This window comes from Phoenix dactylifera, chromosome 2 (genome assembly GCF_009389715.1).
Source record: "Phoenix dactylifera cultivar Barhee BC4 chromosome 2, palm_55x_up_171113_PBpolish2nd_filt_p, whole genome shotgun sequence".
In the NCBI taxonomy this organism is placed as follows: Eukaryota; Viridiplantae; Streptophyta; class Magnoliopsida; order Arecales; family Arecaceae; genus Phoenix; species Phoenix dactylifera.
Window position 1 is genome coordinate 10,761,750 of NC_052393.1, and position 21,242 is coordinate 10,782,991.

The 21,242-nt window shown below is 38.3% G+C and overlaps 1 protein-coding gene and 1 long non-coding RNA gene across 4 annotated transcripts; both read left to right on the top strand.

Annotated features, from left to right (window-relative positions):
- The first annotated feature begins 6,192 nt into the window (after nt 1-6,192).
- Nucleotides 6,193-14,865, top strand: LOC103723264. Of its 3 annotated transcripts, XR_005509354.1 has the most exons (4): nt 6,193-8,283; nt 11,867-12,143; nt 12,724-12,889; nt 13,595-14,865. It is a non-coding gene; the product is annotated as an uncharacterized LOC103723264 (long non-coding RNA). The 3 variants fall into 3 exon arrangements; XR_606598.4 differs by lacking the exon at nt 13,595-14,865 and having other exon boundaries at nt 6,195-8,283; nt 11,867-12,176; nt 12,724-13,240; XR_003382882.2 differs by lacking the exon at nt 13,595-14,865 and having other exon boundaries at nt 6,197-8,283; nt 12,724-13,240.
- A 4,627-nt stretch (nt 14,866-19,492) lies between these two features.
- Nucleotides 19,493-20,726, top strand: LOC103723263 (auxin-responsive protein SAUR36-like). The gene has a single exon (XM_039121033.1). The coding sequence runs from the start codon at nt 19,924-19,926 to the stop codon at nt 20,503-20,505; it is 582 nt and encodes a 193-aa protein (XP_038976961.1). The 5' UTR covers nt 19,493-19,923; the 3' UTR covers nt 20,506-20,726.
- The last annotated feature ends 516 nt before the right edge of the window (nt 20,727-21,242 follow it).

Genomic DNA, 21,242 nt, shown 5'->3' on the forward strand with positions numbered 1-21,242 from the left:
CTTATTTCATTACATGGTTGAAAGTTTCACTAATGTGATGACTGATGAGATATAAGGCACGCTTGAACTGCTACGTAAACTATGTATTTTGTCTCAAAACAATAAATAGCTAAGTCCTTGCAAAGCCCAAGCTTATTTTGCTCATATTGGGTCATGTCTAAAGGAAAGTGATGTTTTCAAAAGGAAAACAAGACAGTTAGTTGATAAGGTTCACATACCGCATATATATCACCGTTATGCACATCCATGACATAGCACCACCCAACAAAGAGGTTTAGGAAAAAGTTGGCATTTCTTGTGCATGCATCGCTCTTTCATCTTAAGTTACTCGTCCACGTCATGCATGCCGCATGCCTTATATCATTTATAAGCAGCAACGTTGTCTCGTGTTTCAACAAATAATGCAGGTAAAGCTCAACCATCTATTATCTCCTTGTTCTTCATTGATTAATAGGATCACAGCCAATAATATGATATTCGTTTCTTCTGAATCAGTCATAAAAATCAAACTAAGTAATTTTTCCTTAGCTATATATGGGACAATAGTTAATCTAGTTGTCTAACAAACATTAGTTTTCCTTGATCGTGAGTAGTAGTTGTAGTTCCAATCTTTTATGCAATGAGCTCGTCATCCATGGCGTGTCAGTTAACTCGAATACCTTTACTTGACAACCTTTCCTTTTTATTGGGCCAGTAAACAAATTATTAGTCTCAACAAAATAAGTATTGCTTGTGATTAAAATATTATTGGAGGTAATTAGTTGCCACCATGATATGTTTTGAGTCAAAAAACGATGTCGATACCTTGCGAATTTAGGAAGTAATGAGGTCTCAGCTCCTGGATCCTTCTTTCATGAGGCATCTTATCTTGAGCCAATCCGATATTGGAGTTCCAATGAAGTCATCAATTTTGAAGTGCAAATTCATGTAAATATATTGTCTTGTATAGGCTCATGATCATCATCCAATGCCATTCAGAAGACTTAAAAAGAAGAAAGTAGAAGTGACTTTTATACAACTATATATGATGTATACAACTTTCATACACTTTCTAGGGTTGAAATCAATCGAATACGGATCGAATATCAGTATATCCATATTTATAATTATTTTGTTTGATAAATACAGATACGAATACATATATTAGTTGGATACAAAAATTCATGTCAATATTTGGTTTAAATAGATACGAATACAAATCAGATAATGAAAGTATGTATATAAGTCGGATAATTAAATTTTATTATAACAGAATCAAAGATATTACTAAGTGAGTATAAATTAGGTTAATAGTATATTAATCTGGTTATATATTTTTATTAAAAGTTTATGAGTGCTATGTAAAATTAAATAGAGTTATAAATAAAATCGAATATTTGGACATAAATTGGATAGTTGTCTATCTATATCTATTTTTCTTTAATAAATATAGATATAGATACCGATATTAGTTGGATACTCAAATTTCTATCTATATTTAAATAAATTTAAAAATAGAAATAAACCCGCTGTCCACGTTTGTCCCTAACACTTTCATCTTTATTTAATCAGCTGGGACCATCGAACCTTTGACCCGAACACCAGAATAGTCAACTCGTCCCTGACCCTTGACTCCTCGTATACCAACCAATAGCACCATTCCGGCTTAGTGGGGCTAATAATGGTGTTTCTGCGTTGCTGCTTTGCGAAGCGTGAAAGGAGAGGGAGTTGTGAAACGTCTGAGATCTCACCTAAAGATAATAATAAGAACGAGAAAGGGCTTGATTGCGTTTGGTTTATATGCCCCCTTAAAAATAATAGTACCTATTATAGCAACGGAGTATAATTAAAACACAACGATGAAAGAGAACAAGGAGTGGAATATGAAATGATTAAGATCATCTACTCATAAGGAATATCCAGTATCTCCTCCCATTTATTGAAAGAGATATCATTGGCTCATGGTAATAAGGCATCAGAAAATTTGCAGTTCTCCAGGTAGGCGTATCACATGTTCAGAGTACTACCCAAACTTGGACTAATTAAACATTAATTCTTGATGCTGAGTAGCACGCCTCTATATGGATCCCATGGCGTGGGCCATGGTCGATTTGATTGAGTTTTTCCCATTATCAAGTTTAATAATCAATATACTTATTGTTAGATATATTTTGCCTAAAATTGTTATATTTTTATTTTATAAAGTATTATAAAAGAATAATATACTAGAATAAAATTAGAAGATCGAAAAGAGCTTGTTTGGATCGAAACATGTGATATACACTGTCCTAAGAACGTAATTCGCCTCCTACATGCAGGTTTGTGGCTTCTCATTCTCAAGTTCGACTCAGCCCCATACTTCTCCTACGAGCACGATTGCTGAAAAGGCTTGATCCAACCGACTCTTTCAAATGCCGAGAAAAAAATCAAAAAGAAATTATAGAGAAGAAATAAAAAAAAGAAAAGTATTGTATTCTCTCTCTTGTGAAGCAGGAATAGATATGAGAGTGGAATCGATTGAGTGATCCGATATGCTGGACGCTGAGCCTATTTATAGACTCTCTCTAATTATCGAAATAGTGCGGTATTTTCGAGATATGCGATGTTTCGGAAATATCGCATTCCTACAAAACTAGCGTTATTTTCTGAAGAGTTACAACTCTTTTGAAAGAAGCGTACGAAGAAAAAAATAAATATCTTAAAGTGTTTAAACTATCTAAAATTTAGAAGATAAGTGTGATTTATTTATTTTTTAAATTTTAATTTTTTTTATAAATTTAAAACTCCAACACTTGTTTACTGCAATATCTCTACCTCCAAAAGATAGAAACAGTGTGAATAGAGGAAAAATTAATACAAGACAGATTTGGAAGTGAGCAATTTAAAATGTCACTTTTTTTTGGCGCAATACCTACCTCATGAGAAGGGAAACAAGTGATTAGATGTCAGTATTAAGAATAATTTTGCAAACTCCCTTTAAAATAGAATTGATTTACAAGCATAAAATGCATGCTAGGCTCTTCATCTTGCTTTTAACCTTGCTCCTTTTTGAATAACAGGAAAAGGTCCCAGAGAACGTTGTGTTTCCTTGTCAACTTGCGATTCATCGTGAACAAAAAAAATAAAATGAAATGAACTTGCTTTGGAAGTAGATTTGATTCAGCTCCCATTTTTCATAGGTTATGTCTAAGAAAGCACAATGCAAAACTCAAGGGAAATCTCAGACCAAGTCAAGATAGTATGAAATGTTTGAAAGAGGTTGCTCCTAGCCGGTCTCTTCATGAATCTCTTTTATTTTTATTTTTTGTTTTTCGTGTTTCTCAGTGATTCTAGGTTATCTCCCAAGCATTTTATTTTTTGTTTGCCGGTCATTCGGAAACAAATGCTTCATATCTGGTTATTATATATGGTCTGTTTTACTAGCCTTGTCATGCTTTTTAATTATAGATTCTTTATTTTTTTTAAATATGAAATCACATCATTTTTTTTCACTAATTTGCTGACAACTTGTAATACCGTATCGTAGGTTTTCCTTACCCGATGCACGGAATCACTGCAAGAAACACACAATCTTACTGCCAGGAAAAAGAAGTTTAGCTATATTCGTTAATGTTGGCCTCAAAACTCTCTTCTGATCTAATTTCCTTTGCAATGTCTGAAAAATGGAGTTTGTCGAACAAAGAATGCTTTCACATCATTGGCTTTTAGCTACCTTGGTCTTACATAGCTGGAAGTCGCAGAAATTTTTACCCAACAGCCTCAAGCATCTCCTAGACTAGATGCCAAATACGCTCTTCATAAAATGGAAAACCAACTTATTACTTTATTCTATCTTTTAGTTTTTCTCTTTTTTTTTATGGAATATGTATGTAAGGATCCGTACGGGCGTGTGTTTAGTCCCACATCGGTTATTCGCTGGATAGATCTTGGGTACTTATACAGGATCAAGGAATCCAAATAATACCTTCCGGCTAGCCATTTTGGGTGAGATCCTGGATTGTTACATGGAGCAAGTGAGAAACTTACCCCATGCTATAGTATTATTAAAAGGAAAACAAAGTATTTACAATGAAGGAGAGATTCGGAGGGGTAGAAGGCAAAAGTTATGAATATAACGAGGACAACTTGGATAAGGCCCACTTGTGGCCACCTAATAATCTAGCCATACAAAGGTACCCCACAAAATAAAATAATGTAGGATTTTCTGCAAGATAGAAGCGGTAGAAGCCTTTTGCTTCAAGAAAATTCTTGCATTACTTTCGTGCTATAAGTGCCACATGAGAGCCATGCACAGTTGATCCCATCCCTTCCTTCAGCTAGCTTACACTTTTCTTCACCACAAAGTCCAAAGGGCATTAATATTTGGAGGCCGACCACTAAAGTTCAAGCATGAAGAGAAGGATCCACAAAGAGGGGCAACTTGCACTTACTCTCCATCCTTTCCTTGGCAATATTTCACCTGTATGCAGTTTACAGAGCCAGCCATAAGAACAACTAAACTTTTGTAACGTATGCCTTCCAGATAGTCTTGTAATATTGACATAGAATCCCATCACCATTGATGAAGCTATAATAAGAAGCTACACCGAATAATCCATCACTATTGTTTATCCACACCGACACATCTACTGCAGAATTGGTAGGCTAAACTGATGAAAGAAGATTCAATAGCTTGTCCAACTGAGCCGGCTCAAAGGAGTTGAACGGACCATAAACTCTAATCTTCCAATTTCTCACTTCACCATGCCAATATGAAGCAAGAAGCATTTACGTTTCACCACCCTAAAGTACAAATCCTGAAATATCTTAGCAAGGAAAACACGACACAACCATCTATCTTCCCAGAGTCTGATACTTCTTCCATTACCAAGTTTGAATGAGATACACTTCCAAAATGCCTCAAGACCCAAGCTAATACCTTTTAGAGGAAGCTGTGGAAGCTTCTTGCTCGCATGCCAAATGTGCCTCTTGAGTAATAAGCAAAGTTAACTTGTCTCTTCCAAAATGCACCTTCTCTACTATTTTTGTCAAGATTTTTAAGATTACAATATCTTTTAGTTTTTCTCATAAATCAGATTCCAGTATTGGCATGTATTTAGTCTTGGCATCTCGCACAATGATGCAGGTGTGGTACGTAGTATCAAACAACAAAGAGAAACAGATTATGAAAGTTCAAGCATGATCTCTAAACTCCAGCTTTGGACAGACTAGCCTCCGATCAAGACATGTAAAGTCGAACTGTGCAACTGAATAATGAGTTCCAAGTTTGCAGTCCATCCATGCTGTTGTAGTTTCTTTTGCTATTGTCACATTACACACATTATGTAAAAATAAGATCATCAATACATCACAGCATCTTCTAGTGTACGCGTATCATATTTCCTCTTAACTTAACTTGTATGAGATGTATATTAAATGCTTTTACTTCCCTTCTTATTTGCTTCAAGGTACCATTGAAATGATCAAGCAACCTCCATTCAGATTTTCTTTCCTCTGACGGCTCTTTCTCTAACACCCTCCTTTTCAGTTAGAAACCTACATAGCCTTGCATCTAAAATGGTGAATTTCACTGACCCTTTTCTGCAAAAAGATATTAGTTTGGATTATGTACTTAAAATTAAGAAAGATATGAGCCACCAAGTGTCTGCCTTCATGTTTGGTTCCAATAAGGATTGACTTCTTCTTCTTTTTTTTTTCTTTTTTTTTTGTGCTAGAACGGATGGTTCATACAATTTTAGTACGGATACATCTAATGAGATCAGAAAACAACAAGTCTCAAAGCAGAAATTTGTGTGATCACATATATAGGACAAGCAGTATTGCTTTATGGTATTATCGGAAGGTGATTTTATGCATCATTTCACGAAATTATGCTTCCAAGCCAGTCCGTTCATCACCATAACTATGTTACTATATCCACTAAGCAAAATGTTGAGGGCAGTCGTGCTTTCAAGGAAGCAAAACCAACGTGCTGACTAGTTGGCCGGTGGTTAAGCATCACTCTATTTCAATTCATTGACTTCCTCACTGTATCAAGGAATCTACATGAGGCAGGCAAAAATCGGTCTCCCTTTTTCCCTTTTCCCGTCCACACACACACACACACACACACACACAGAGAGAGAGGAAGGGTTCCGACTTCCGACTCCCCTCGTCTGTCAGCCCACCAAGAAGCCCATGGTTTTGGCCTATATGCCATATGGGCCAACATTGATTGTTGGGCTTCCTCCGCCCCTAAAACTTCGAAAGCCTGATCCCTTCCCCGCCAAGCCTGGGCTGTTCTCTCTCTTTCAGCCGCCGAAACCGCCGTCATCCTCGAACGAAGCTCTCCCTCTTCCCCTCGATTCTTTAACTCCCAGCGGAGATGCTCCCCTCACGGGCCCTTCAACCCCGTTTCCCCTCTCTCTGAACCAACTCCACCTCCACCCGCTCCACCACGACCTCTTTTTCCCTCTCCTCTCCCTCCTCCGCCGCGTCATGCGCGCCGCAGGCCGCCTTGTCGCCCGCTCCCCCTCCCTTCCGCTGCCTCTGCCATCGACCGCGCCGCCGCCTCGGGTTTCCCTCTCGACCACGGCCGCTTCCTCCTCTCCCTCGTCGCCTCCGACCCTTTGCTCAAGGCCGAGGCCCTATTTTCCCATGCAACCAAAGGTTTCCCTTCGAACGATCCCTCCATGCCCGATCCCATGATAGAATGCTATTGCAAGCTCGGGAATTTGATTCAGGCCAAAGCCCATTTGAACCAACTGATAGAAATTCGGTCCTTGCCGTCCATAGAGACGTACGATGCTTTGTTACATAGTCTTTGTGCGGAATTGAAGTACTTGGAGGCTTTGGTCTGGAGCTCTTCTATCTAATTACCGGCGGCCGGTGTTTTCCCACCGTTGTCGGCTTTTAATCTCCTGATCCCTGGGCTGTGCTCGAAAGGATATCTGGACGAGGCTCGCTAATGGCTGGCACGGGTTTTCCCCTACTGCCCGTTTGAGTCCTTGGTGTACGGGTTTTGCAAGGGAAACAGGGTCATGGAGGCGGAACTGGGTATTGTAAGGAAGGAAGGATGGAGTTGGCTCGGAATGTCCTCGTGAGAATGAGAGAGATGGGCAGCCCTGGAGCTGATGTTTCTGCCTACAACAGGTGATCTATGGGTTGCTGAAGCTTGGAGGATATTGATTCAGCATGGGAGTTCTACAACCTGATGGCGGAGAGAGGCTTGAAACCAAATGCTGTGGCTTACAATATCATGATCAGTTGGTACTGCAGGAACAACCGGGTGGATTGTGCACTGAAGCTTCTTGATGCAATGCTTAGGCGTGGCTTAGCACCAAATTTACAGTGCTTCACAGCTGTGATTACGACACCTTGCAAGGAAAACAAATTGGTAGAGGCTGACCGATTGTTTGATTGCGTGATGTTCACTTCATTAGAGGGTCATGAACCTACTATAGTTATCAAGGCTCTGCGGGCTTTGGCAAAGGCAGATTGTAATTTTGATGTTCCAAAGTTATCTAGGCCATCTGGCTACTCTTCAAGTGAAACATGAGAACAACAAGCCGAGCCTATATTTGATGAGATAGTGAGAAGTGTGGCGCTCCCTGTGGATGTTGTTTTCAACATCACAATAAGCATTCTGTACAGAGATGAGATAGTGACAAGTGTGGCGCTCCCTGTGGATGTTGTTTTCAACAGTACAATAAGCATTCTGTGCACAGACGAGAAACTTCGGTGTTGCTTGTCATTTGATGGACAAAATTCAGTGTTACTCATTGATCTTATGCAGATTAGGGGAGTTGTTCCTAGCATTACTACTTATTCCATTGTTATAAATGCTTACTGCAAGCATGGGGACATAGATTTGGCTTTTGGAGCCTTTAATCAGATGGTTGAGGAAGGCTTCAAATCGTACTGTTGCTATTTATGATCCAATAATAGGTTGTCTTCGCAGAGAGCAAAAGCTGAGGAAAGACAAATTTACATTTAACATGGTTATGTGCCATGTTGCAGAAGTTATAACAGATTGCTTTGGATTCTCTCTGAGAATAACAAGTTGTGGGAGGCCCAGAGAGTTTTCAATATGATGCTGCAAAGAGGAAAGACACCAAATCAAGAAACAAAGAGATCTGGCGGAAATGTGCTATAGGCAAGGACAAATCAACATGGCTTTTGAAATAGAGGAAAACATGCCCATTTGTGACTACTGATGGTTCATTTTTAATATGCCTCATTTAGCATCAAAATTTGCTGAAATGATGCGTGAGGGTTTTGATTGGTTATTGGGGTGTATCTTTCTTCAAGGCCTTCCTTTAACAGGTAAATTTATTATTGTCCTCTCTTTCTTTATGCTCTATTAGTTTATATATTTGGAAGTCTGGCTTGGTCAAATCAATATATGGAACTTCTGTGTGAAGTTACTAATTGTTCTCTTGCTTCTCTGAGTTCCACATGAAGGCACCATTCTTGCTCCAAGATGTTTGTATCACAGAGCCTTGTGGGCAATCAGGTAGCCTCCAATGGCAAGTATTATTATACCGAGCTGCAGATGGCATTGTATCCACCAATCATATTTTAGAAGGCGAACACTTAATGTTAATCACCCCACAGATATTTGCCATCTTGGAAAAGAACAATGCATCTGTAATCCTTGAAGGAGTTGATTCAAAAGTATTTCACAAATGAATTTCGCATTTTAACCTTATATGGCCCAGCCTGTAATACTATGATTTTGCTGGTTGCACTAGCTCAATCCACGAATCCATTAGAATTTTCAGCTCAATCAATTAAACATGTCCTTAGTTGGATAAGGAACCTTTTGCTCAATTTCTGTAAATATCCTTTTTTTTTCTTTCTTTTTTTTTGCAGTGGCATCTTTAGGAAAGGTTTATTGAGGTACTTAAAACAGTGGGCATGGTTGGGCATTGTTGTTTGAGCTAGGTAGTTTTGGGGCTTTGGGGATTATCTTTGCTTTATTATACAAGCTCTATCTTGGGATTTTGAATTTGTAACATTATCAGTGAATGGTTTTTAGGTTAATAAAGTCATCGGTGAACGTTTTGTATGTTAACTTCGTAATATGTATTGTTAGTTCCAGGTTAGGTCTTTAATTGACAGTAATAAATAACTCCCATAAGGGCAAATGATATGGCTATAAAAATTTGAAAATGAGTTTGAAGCAGCTTTCACAAAACACTGACTGTCACCACCTTTCATTAAGAAATGCATCATGTAGAACGAGGATGTTAGTTTGATATACATGCATGATGTAAAAGCAGTGTTGTCACTTTATAAGTGGAAGTTTCGCCAGAAATACAGGGGAAACAACACCAAAAAGAAGTTAGATGATGTACATAAATTGTCAATGATGCCCGTCCTCGCACTAATGAGTAAATCCTACACAGTTTGCTGAGGATGAAGGAGACTTCATGAAGAAAGTAAAGAGAGGAGACAGGATGCCATAAAACGTTCTGGCGAGATAATCATGACAAACACAAGAACAAACCACTCAATGTGTATTGGAAGGAGATTTCATGAAGAAGGTGAAGGGAGGAGATAGGATGCCATAAAACATTCTGGCAAGATAATCATGACAAACAACAGAACAAACCACTCAATGTGTATTGGAATCGATGAACTTCATTTTTCAGCCTGAAAACTTGACACCACCCTTGCACAGCATGAGAATAAGGCGTGGAAATACAAACATAATTTGACATCTTCATGGCCAAAGAAGCACATCCTCTAAGCAATGGTATGCACAACCTGGATAAAACAAGATGATATATATGTTATGCATGTTTTATGGTCTGGGGAAAAAATCACCAAGTTGTAAAATGGAGTTAACACAACATAGAGGTGTCCTAGTGAGATAAGATTGTCAAACAGAATGTTGGACCACTTAATATCCATGTTAAATTCATAGCTACAATATTTTAGGCTTTGACTTTAGAAATCCTCTCGGCCAGTCATTCTTGTTAAGGTTCTACATGAACTATTACTACTTTCCAAATCTTTCCTCACAATATGTATATCTCTTATGTTCTTCTACATCTTCTCTTGCTGTATACATCTGTGTTAGCTTAGGTCTTCCTCTACGCTGTATTGAACTTAAGCACAAACTAAAGCCTCTGTTAGTTAAAGCCTCGGATTCTTGTTGCCCAAGCCATTAACTTCTTAGTTGGATCTCTAAGAGGAGAAGAAACCTTATGATCTATTTAGCTACATAACCATTGTTGAAAAGATTCATCATCCTTAAGATGATCTGTTTACCTGTAGCAATATTATTGAGGAAAACTTTAGGAAGGTTCAGGGACCAAACATCAAATTTTGATTTATTTACAGTTAGAACGTGATTATTAATATGCGATGTCACAAAAACAGTGCAATTCCTTTGCATTTAGTCACCATTATGAGTTTATGTATTGTTTTGAGCTTGACCTGATTCACATTCTGTCAAGCCTTTTGGCCAAGTAATTTCTTGAAAGTGATGCTGAAAACCTACTTTCATGTGGAGATCTCCATTCCACATACTTCTAACTCATTGTTAAGGTTAATTTTTATTTTGTTTTTCCTCTATAGTTTACTTCCTCAACTTTCCAAAACTAATTATTGGTTGCAGTGGTTTTCACATGCTTGGGTGTTTTCCTTTATTGAATAAAGATACAGGACCTTAAGACTTGCCAATGTATGACTATGTGGACCAGGGTCTGCCGAAGCGGGTCGAACCGCCAGAATCGAGCGGTACCGAGCCAACCCGATGCAAACCCGGGTCGGTTTGGCAATCCTATTCGGTTCCAACCGGAATCGCTATTAAACTAGCCAGAACTGGTCCTTTACCAATCGGAACCGGCTGGAACCGGTTGGTTCAATGCCGACTCGGTGCAAACCAGCAAGTTCGCACCGAGTTAACCCGATTTCGAACCGGATTGGGTATGGCATTATTGTCACTGTCACCTAAGGCATCAGGTGGCATTGAGAAGGCCCGAGAATGTGCATCATCTAAGTTAAACCGGGATTGCAAAAACATCAAAAAAAAAAATCAAGAAAACATTAAATTAAACTTAAATTTATTGAAAAAGTACAAAAAAAAGGGTGTTCCAGTTCACTGCCACGCCCTATTCGTTCGGTATGGTACCAAACCGGTACCGAACCGTACCAGGTGTCGAACGGTACGAGTCTCAGTACCGGTTCAGCAGACCTTGATATGGACGTTATAATATTAAATTGTAATAATATATTCATCTATGGACATACTGAATTTGAATGTTAAAGACACCAAGGAACTCTTTTGACTAATAAATCTTGTTGATTGTTTAAATTTTAGACTGCTACGAGATATATTCTTATTTTTCTTTAATTATTATCTCTTTAACATCATTGGTTTTTCCACTTATTATTTACTTTCAATTTTATTTACCCTTGGGAGAAGGGAGTTGATTGAGCTCAATATTTAAATATATGCCACTTATTATATAGAAAGAACAGCCAGCAGCACGAGTAACAGGAGAAACTCTAAATTTATTGCTTATCAGATGAATTAATACCATAGTGCATTGTCTTTTTCCTGTTTATGTCTAAACAAAGACCAGGTAACATTTAATACATGAAAATTCGTTACTACAAAATGATACTCTGTTTTTCATGGAAAGTACCTTTCCATGAAACTTCTAGTACTTCATCATCAAACAGATGATGTTTGTATTTAAATTATTATTCCTTTTTTAGTCAATATTGATTATATTTGGTGTTCATAAGATTTGTTACTTACAGTTGACTTTGGTATTTCTTGCTTGAAATGTGTCTCTCTATGGCTTGATACCGCCCAATTTTCTGACTAGTTCTGCAAGTTGGAATTGAAATTGATCTCACGTCGCATTTCCCTGTTGTCAAATCTGGCCAGGCTACAAGAGTTTGGGCATTCTGAATTGTCATCGGTGCCTTAATTCAAGCCTGTGGCTTGAAGCCAGGCAAGAGAGACAAGAAGTTGGAAGATGGATCTTCAATTTGAAAAGGTTCATGCAGAATGCAGCCAGTATGGTAGCAGCCTGTATGAGACCCAGAATTTAGACATCAAAAGCTTTCCAACATGACAGTGGCATATTGACAATTTCAGGATCATCATCAAGTTTGGTTAAGTCGAAAATGAACCACAAAGAAATTTGTTGCCGCACAAGCAGGTAGTTGACCCGTAAGCTAATGCAATATATCAGGTTTGATCATGCATTCACATCAATTATTTACGTCAAATTTAGCAATGCTGATGGCATAGACGCATCCATCTGCGTCAGGGGGCCTAGATACGTAACCGCTAAAGATATTATCTCACCACCTTACGTGGAAATAGTTGACACGACACAACATATAGCTAACCTGACGGAACCAATTGATTTGTGTATTGAATTACAAATCAAGAGAGATTGCGGATATCGTATGAAATCCGCAAATAACTCTCAAGATGGAAGTTATCCTATAGATGCTGTATCCATGCCTGTTCGAAATGCGAAAATTAGAGTGTGGAACATTGAATAGCTTGTATCCATAGAACATCTGACGTGACATAGATAATAAATAAATAGGAGTTAATATCACTCCAATTGCCATTTTCAATTTTTTCTTCAGTTCATTTCAAAATACTTCAATTGGTACGCGCAAGAAATAGGCCAATTCGGCAGCTTTTTGTTAAGAAGCTGGTTAGCGACCTCTCATTTTGTTCTAGAGATAATATTGTAAATATTTTCTTTGTTGTTTGTTCAAAAGTATGTCAGGATCTAGGGGGCGGCTTATCCAAGCTTGCGAGACCAGGTATAATTTGACTGCATCCAAGCTTGAGGGTATGGACTCATACTTGTCAAGGATTCCATTCTGGTGGTTGAACCAATGTTTTTATAATTCATATGCAACCATCCCATTCTACCCATGCAAGGTAATTGACAATCTTGTGGACATGGTGAGCTAGCTTGCTGAGATTTTATTGATCTTTTGACCAAGTGGCCTATATACTTTTTGCTTGAAGTATTAGATGCATAGGAATCAAAAACCTGTTGTTCCCTAGTCTCTCCAGGTTTGATAACGAATTAGGGTTCATTATCTTTATTTCAATTCTCTTGCTCCTTAGCTGTTGCTTTATCTCTATTGGCAGCATCATCTGTCCCCAGATTTTTTTTTAGCCTTGAATGAAATTCTGGATTCATTTTGCTAAATTTTGATGCATCCGACTGCACATATTTCTCCTCTACTAAATTTCTAGTTATCCCTACCCCCCCCCCCCCCCCCCCCCACAAAAAAAAAAAAAAAAAAAAAAGATTTCTTGTTGCCGTCTTACTAAAATTTGATTCTGTCTTCTTATTCTTGGCAAATTGAATGGCATGGCATATATAATGCAAGTTGTAGCATTTAACAAATATCAATAATTTTGGAGATTGTTAATAGAGGGGAACAATTTATCTAAGCCCTCAACTTTGTTCTTTTTCACCTTAACAATGTGGGATTTATAACAATTAGCTGAGAGAGTTTAATTTGCAAAACCATTTAGAAGGTGTTATGATATCACTCATCTCTCTCTCTCTCTCTCTCTCTCTCTTGATTAGACCCTTTTAGCATTTTAAGTCACTATCCTCACAACTTGCAGGTACACCCAATATCAGGAAAGCAACTCCGACGAATTTGGTGGAGCGAACAAAAACAAAAGAGCCAAGTAGGTTAAAATTGCTACTTAACTTCTATTCAAACGTTTATAGATTCCACTAGTTCAGGGAACTTGCACAGAACGAGCCAGAGGGAGAAACATGCTGACCTTTCGCCCGTGCTAAAGGCCGGATTAACGGGATAAATTCATGTCCTCTCTTGGGACTCGGTCCTACATTAATAGCTTACCGTCAATTAAGGAGTTTACCAGTGCCGACTCTTCCTCTTAATATCCAATTCCACTTCTTTCTTGTCCTGCTATAATGGCGAGATAGAGTCGTTAGGTACCTTAACGTCATGGAGGCTGCATTAAAACCAGCAAGGCTTTTTCCAACATTTTTTATACAACTACGCCTCATACTAAGAATGCAAGAGTGCAACCAATAAAATCAGAAAAAAAAAATTGACGAAGAGAGAAAAAATAAATATTTGATTTTTTCTAAAAAAACTCTCTAGAATGATAAGTCGCAAAGATCACTATCTATTATTATTTGCCTTTCGATAGACATATATGGTCCAGAAGAAGCTACACCCTTTTGATAATTTGTATATGTTGCAAAGCAGCAGCTGCTTGCCAACATTGCTGTGCTAATCTCGAATCTACTCGATCACCGTAGTTGAGTTCTCTTCAAAATGAATGCAATCTGTACTCAGAACATTTGAAGATTATTTCCCATAACGTTCATTAGACCATTCACGGTGCTTGTTATCAGTGCATGTTTCAACTATTATCATGCGTCTGTGGTTTTTTTTTTATGCGCACATAATTGTTTCTATTGTAATCCATTGCTGCCCAAGTTTGGTGCTTCAGCGTCCTTTAAGCCTAAGATGCATTAAAAGTTCGAGGTAAAACAAGACTTGTGGGGCACAATATGGCAGCGTTGTGTTGTCAATTTGGGTGCCACGACATTAAACTCTGTGATTCGTTAAAACTAACCCAGAAATTCTTCTCGTGATTGTGAAGGTGGCGGTAATTTATTAACCCTCTGGTAGACAAGACCTGGATATTTTTAATACGCGGATTACTCTCAGTTTTGTTAAATCATTTGAAGTGCTCGACGATTGTGCAAAGTATCTTTGACCAACCTCCAATTTAATCCACTCGTCCAAATTGGTTCGCTGCCTTGGGTGCCGGTTACCTAACCCTTTTTTTTATTTTTTCTACGGCTGATTCAAAGACTCGAGATTCATCAAAATTTGCACATGAGAGACACGCAGAGAGAGATAGATAGATAGATAGAGAGAGAGAGAGAGAGAGAAGGAGATTCATCATCATTTTAGGTATAACATCACTTTTGAGAGACAAAATGGCAATGTTAGATTATAGATATGTGTGGCAGTGAATCTTAAACCCCATCTTCTGTTAACATCGAGGTAGATTTTTTTGATTCTTTCAAAGAAAAAGAGTGTAATTTTTGTGGTGGAGATCAAGGTGGCTGTTCTTGTAGCAAATTTTCGACAAAATACGGAACTGCACAATATTTGCTAGTTCTATGAAATTTCTGGTCCTAATTTGTGAGGGGCTAAACAATCCAGACAAAAATATCAATACTCCGCGAAGGTTCCCGGCAACACCCAAAGCTGACCGCAAGCACGCCTGCGTTGAAGCGGAAAGAGGACAAACTTCATAACTCTTCGTCACAAAGAAAGCAACAAAAGAAAAAAAGTAAAATATGATGACATCTCAAAGGTGGGCGGTGAAAAAGACTATTTATATACCATCTCTTTCCGAGGTCTATACCTAACGATTTAGCAAAAGATATTACATTTGTTCCGAACGTGCATCGAAGTATGAATGAGGGTTCGGCATTGCGGTAGGCAAACTGGAAGGCAAATGTTTTGTTTTTTTTGTTTTGGTTATATCAACCAAGATTGGACCTGCCACCATACTAGCCAGTGGTTATTAATTCTTGTGCCTTGAATGGAGAACGGTCGATACCGTAATCTATCCCAGTCCTTGGAATTTTTCGTTTTTGGCGGCGACTGTCTTGACTCCTTCTGCATCACTTTGATAAGCTCGAGCCTCAAACACGTACGTTGTCCCATTCTGGAACATAGTAAGTTCATCACGTTTTCGGCTTCATAGCATTCCCACTGTAACAAATTCTGTGGTCAGGTCTGATAGGATATCATTGATCGAAAGTCTTGGTTACCTAAATTTGGAGACCATGCCATGTTAAGTTTTCACCCCATAAAGGAGAACTCGTGGACCTGCCGACGCCATCATCCTTCTCATCCATGAACCCAACCCTACCCTCGACTTCAAGTTCATCGTTGAACGGGATCGAGAGCTCCACAGCGAAAGGTGAGTCCTCGGCACCGTTAAACTCCAAGATTGTCAGCGGTTATGCAGTTCAAACAAAACAAATGCTACAGTTCAACCTAGTTTGCTGTCAGGGAGGCCGCCGAAGATGGTTGACGTAGCGAGGAGGCGAACCACTCCAAGGACAACGCTGATGACTTCAATGCTAGCTTCAGCCTGATCTGCTATCATCTGATCTCCAGAGGCTATGGAAAACGTGGGTAACGAGGTCGATCAAAGTCAACACCACTGCGGGAGTTGCTACGAACCATGCCGGCTGATGACATTGCAACTGATGTTGCTGGAGGAGCCACACGACAATGAAGGCTGAGCAAACGAGTTGGCTGACGCATCATTGGAGCCGCTCAATAGCGAGAACAGGCTGAGAGAGAAGCGATCGACACGACTGCGTCACTCTCGTCCTCCATCTGGCCGGATGTGAAGAGAGCGTTGGTCGCTAGAAGCACAGAATAAGGTAATGGAGGGCACACTTACGTTTGCATCTTGGGAGCTGTTCAGGGGCCATAATGTCAAGTATATAACTCCTTGTTAGATCGAGAATCATCTAGTGGATTACATGTAGCACTTGTTAGAGTGGTAGTTTACACATGATGGGATAGTTATCCAGATGTGGGATGTGAGAAGTGGTTGTTAACAGAATCCAGAACCGTCTGGAGAGTGAAAGTTAAACATAAATGACAGCAAATAGGCAGTTTTGAGTAGCATCATGCATGAATATATGAGTGTAACCTAAAAGAAAGTTTTGTTGACGATCGATGTAATAAATCTTTATCTTTTATCTTAGTTTAATCTACTTTTCATTCTAAGCATAATTTTGTTTTCTACACCCTTTGCACTACATCATTACTAAAGCCCAGTGTTACATCTCTACCGTAGCCTAACCCTTTAAGCTCCTTATCTAACTTTAAATAGTGATGTGACAATGGTAGAAGTTCGTGAAGGTCAAAGCACATAGATCCATGGCACTCTCTATTCTCTATTCAATCCTCATCATCATCTTTCCAATTGGTCAAATATCGGCGGCATGCTCACGCAGGCCAACTTCATTACAGTAGATAGCTCAACTCCTTCCTCCACCAGCCAATCAAATTTTTTAGAATTTTGAGTTTTCTATCGCTCACCTAGACGGGACAAAAAAATGCCAACGAAACCATATTAAATAAGAGACCCGCTTATTATCCAAAATAAAAATATTTTATTAATAATATTATTAATATAGACATCTACATGGAAAATGCCAAATTGAGAATTCTATAAAAGCAAAGTCTCCATTTTCGTATATATATTAGATGTATTAGATTATATATATTGGATATATTAGATTAATATACAACTCAAAGATGTCTAGGATGTAGTTTTCTCCTTTTTTTTCAAATTATTTTTAGATTAATAGAAATAAATGTCTAGCTATTTTTTAAAATAAGGACCATATTAATTATTTTATTAATAAAGATTCCATGTCGTGAATCGAGAGCTCAATGAATCTCTATTTTATTTTACATATAATAGATAATAAAATATATAATCAAATAGAATAGATGTAAGAATTCTATGTATTATCCAAAATAAAGACTATATTAATAATATCATTAATATAGATGTCCCCATGGCTAATAGAAAAGCTCGACATAAGTTGAGCCTCTATTCTAGTATATATACTAGCATGTAATATGTATGATGCAAAGGATGCAGCTTTTTCTCTTTTTCTAACTATTTTTGAAATATAATATTGAATACATATAATAGAAAAGATAGCAAAAATAGAGAAGAATAGATATAAGAGCCTAATTAAATTCTAAAATAAAATTTTGATATTAATATTATGATATATTGTCACCATGTAAAATTTAATAATATATGTATATCTATCGATATAGTATAATAATATATTATTATAAAATAATAAGATCGTGATCAACTTGTATATAATAAAATAGAAGTTATTGCATCTATTGATATTTAAATGCAATATAGTTGGGTCACTAGTAGTTATCCTTTCATTTTTAAGTAATATCATAATCATAAAATATATTAAATTAATGTAATCTTAGTGTTATCTAATGATATTCGTAGGATACTAGCAGGTTACAATAATTATTATTATTATTTTGCATTAATATCAGTATATATTGAGCAAATATTGTGATTAATAATATCATTAATTTCTATACTAATTTACAGGTGTTGATTATTTTTTTTATTTAATAAGCATATATTGCTATATATTAAGTAAATATGGTTATTAATAATATATTTTCTTACTAATTTAGTAGTACTAATATTTTTTATTTAATATAATTTAATAAGTTAATAAGCATTTTATTAATGATGTTATATTAGTATATTTTGATAAAAAAACTATATAAAATAAGAGCCATACCTATTATCCAAAATAAAAATCTCTATTAATAACGCCATTAATAGATGCCTGTAATGAAAGCTTTACACAAGTAAAGTCTTTATTTTAGTGTATGTATACATATTAGATATTAGATTAGAAAACTGCACTAATAATATTATTAATACAGAAGGCGAATGATGAGCTTGGTGATTCTCTTTTTTGATTATATATAATATATAATAGATAATAAAATATATAATCAAATAGGCTAGATTGTGTGGAGCTTCCATTTTAGCATTTGTGTGTACTTGCGTGTGCCTGCGCTGCAGTTATACCACAATTCTCATTCAAATTCTAATTTTCTATGCTCGCACACATTGGCAATTCTAATTTTCTGTTGGAAATTGCTGAAATAAAGTAGCTAAGCACTTTCTGTCATGTTTCGAGCAGCTAAAACATTTCAAGCATGATCATGACCGTCCAAAGTTCATATAATGCATTATTTTGCCACAAAACTCCATAAACTTTTTCTTTGCTATGCTTCCATTTATATTTATCTTTTAAAGCGGAACGCACCGTACGTTACGGGACCTTCCGTTTTTAGTGGGGGGCAGGCAATAATTCCGTTTCCACCCGCGCGTCCCCTCGTCGGTTCCACCCGAATTCCGCGCTATTTGTTCGCTCCACTTTACGTGGATGTGATCAAACCACACAAATGGATTCCTATTGGCTCGTTTGGTTATCCTCGCCTTTAATTCTACTCCAAAAGTAATTTGCCAGTCTCCAATGCCGTAATACGTAATATTCTCATCATTTCTGTTACCTAATCCCGTTTTATCCGTTTAATTTTTGAAACTTTTGGCAGGATCTGAATCTGTATTTTTTAAGTAGACATCGCCACATCGGATCCATAACTCCTACCTTCCAAGATGCCGGGTGGAGATCTCTCCGTATCCGATTATCGAACCCACACGGATCGCACAGGACGAGACTCAATTGTTCCAACGAGAAACAAGCGCCTAAAATCTAAAATAAATAATAAGACAATCTTGACAGCCCAACCATTAAAATCCAAAATTAAACAATAATATAATCTCAAGGGCCCAATCATATGGTGACCCAAGTATCCCACCGTACCATCACTATAAAACTAAGCACCAGTTAGGTTTCTTCCTTATTCTTAAACCACATACGTGACAAGTCTCTTCCCTGGTCTTATCCCACATCGATCGCGTTTCGGATTCCGCTCCCTTGCCTTCCGTTCTCTCTCCCTTGGACCCTTCCCCTTCCCCTTTGTATCATTTGCGGTTATATCAACCCCTGTCACCTCCCCCGTTCGCTTCTTCTGGAGCTATTCTGGTGTCAGTATTCCGATATACCAATCGAGTGAAATAGAGCGCGATGGGAATACTGAAGAAATCCAAAAACAAAGGAGGAAACGAGCTCTTTCTCTGCGAGAGGATAGGGATAAGAGGAAAACATGTCCAATACCTCCCATTCACTCTCTGATGTTTGCCTCCCTCTCCCCTGTTTATACATGTCCGTCGCCGATCCCTGTCCGTCGCTGATCCCTGGCTTAATCTCCCTCTGTCTCTTTTGATTCTGATTCATGCAGCGAAGCATGAAGAAATCCAGGGGTTTCAGATTGGGGCGAAAGCTGGTGAGAATATGGCGACGGGTCTTCCGACGCCGCCGCCCACAGAATTACATCCGCCTCAACGCCACCCAATCCCAATCCCAATCCCTAATCCGATCCGAAACCCATTGTTCCAAGACCATAACCTCGACGATGACGACAAAACTATACGGCTGGGGGCGCGCACTCACCAGCCGCATCCGCTCCTCCGGCCGCGGCGGCGGCTGGAAAGCGCACTGCCGCCGCCCTGGCGACGGGGAAGCCGACGGCGACGACGCGGAGCTTGTTGGGCACCAGAAAGGAGGAGGACGCCAGAAGCCGCCGCCGCCGAAGGGGCACCTGGTGGTGTACGTTGGGGGGCAGAAGGACGGGGGACCGCCGAAGCGGTATTTGGTGCCGGTGATCGACTTCAACCACCCACTGTTCGCGGAGTTGCTGAGGGAGGCGGAGGACGAGTTCGGCTACCACCACCCCGGTGGGATCACCATCCCCTGTCCCGTCTCTCGCTTCGAGCGCGTCCAGACTCGGATCGCCGCCTGCCGGAAGAGCTCCTAGCCCGGCCCCCTGGTTCTAAACCAAGCATCAAACATCTCTGACGCCATGTCTTCTAGAAAAAGGAACAACTGTACTTTTTTTTTCCTAGTCTTCTTCTCTTATTAGTGTATATATATTAGCTCCAACAAGGAGGAGCTTTGTTCTCGTTAGGTGCCTTTCTTCTTCTCGGAGGTGTTTTTTTTTCTACTTTTAAGAAGAGATTGGTGCAGATAAACTGGAAATTACCTTCCTTGCACACAGTGGGATGGGTTTTATTTTCTAAGGGCTTGTAGAGTTTATTTTCTTCCTATTTCTTGTGAGTTGGGAGTTCTTTTTTCCTTCCCTTTCGAAGGAGAGGGACGATGGAGCTCCAGTTCCGCGCGAAAAAACGCCCGCACATAAATGATCTAGTCAACTGAATTTACACAGGAGATTACGGTTCCCGAGGTAAATAACTAATCGAAAATTTTATATTTTTTACATGAATATTTGTCAGACAATATTTAAATAAAAAATAATTTATTTATATTTTTTATGACATTTGAATTTTTTCACCCATCTTCTTCTGTATTACTATTTTTTAGATAAATGAATAAGAGATATCCATTTTCCCATAATATTTATTATAAAAATATTATTATATTATATTATATTATCATACTATTTTGGATGAGCGGATCAATAAGAGGAATAGGACGGTCTAGACCTGCATTTGCAATTGATTCGTCTTTAGGCATCGCAGAACCATCCAATCCGTA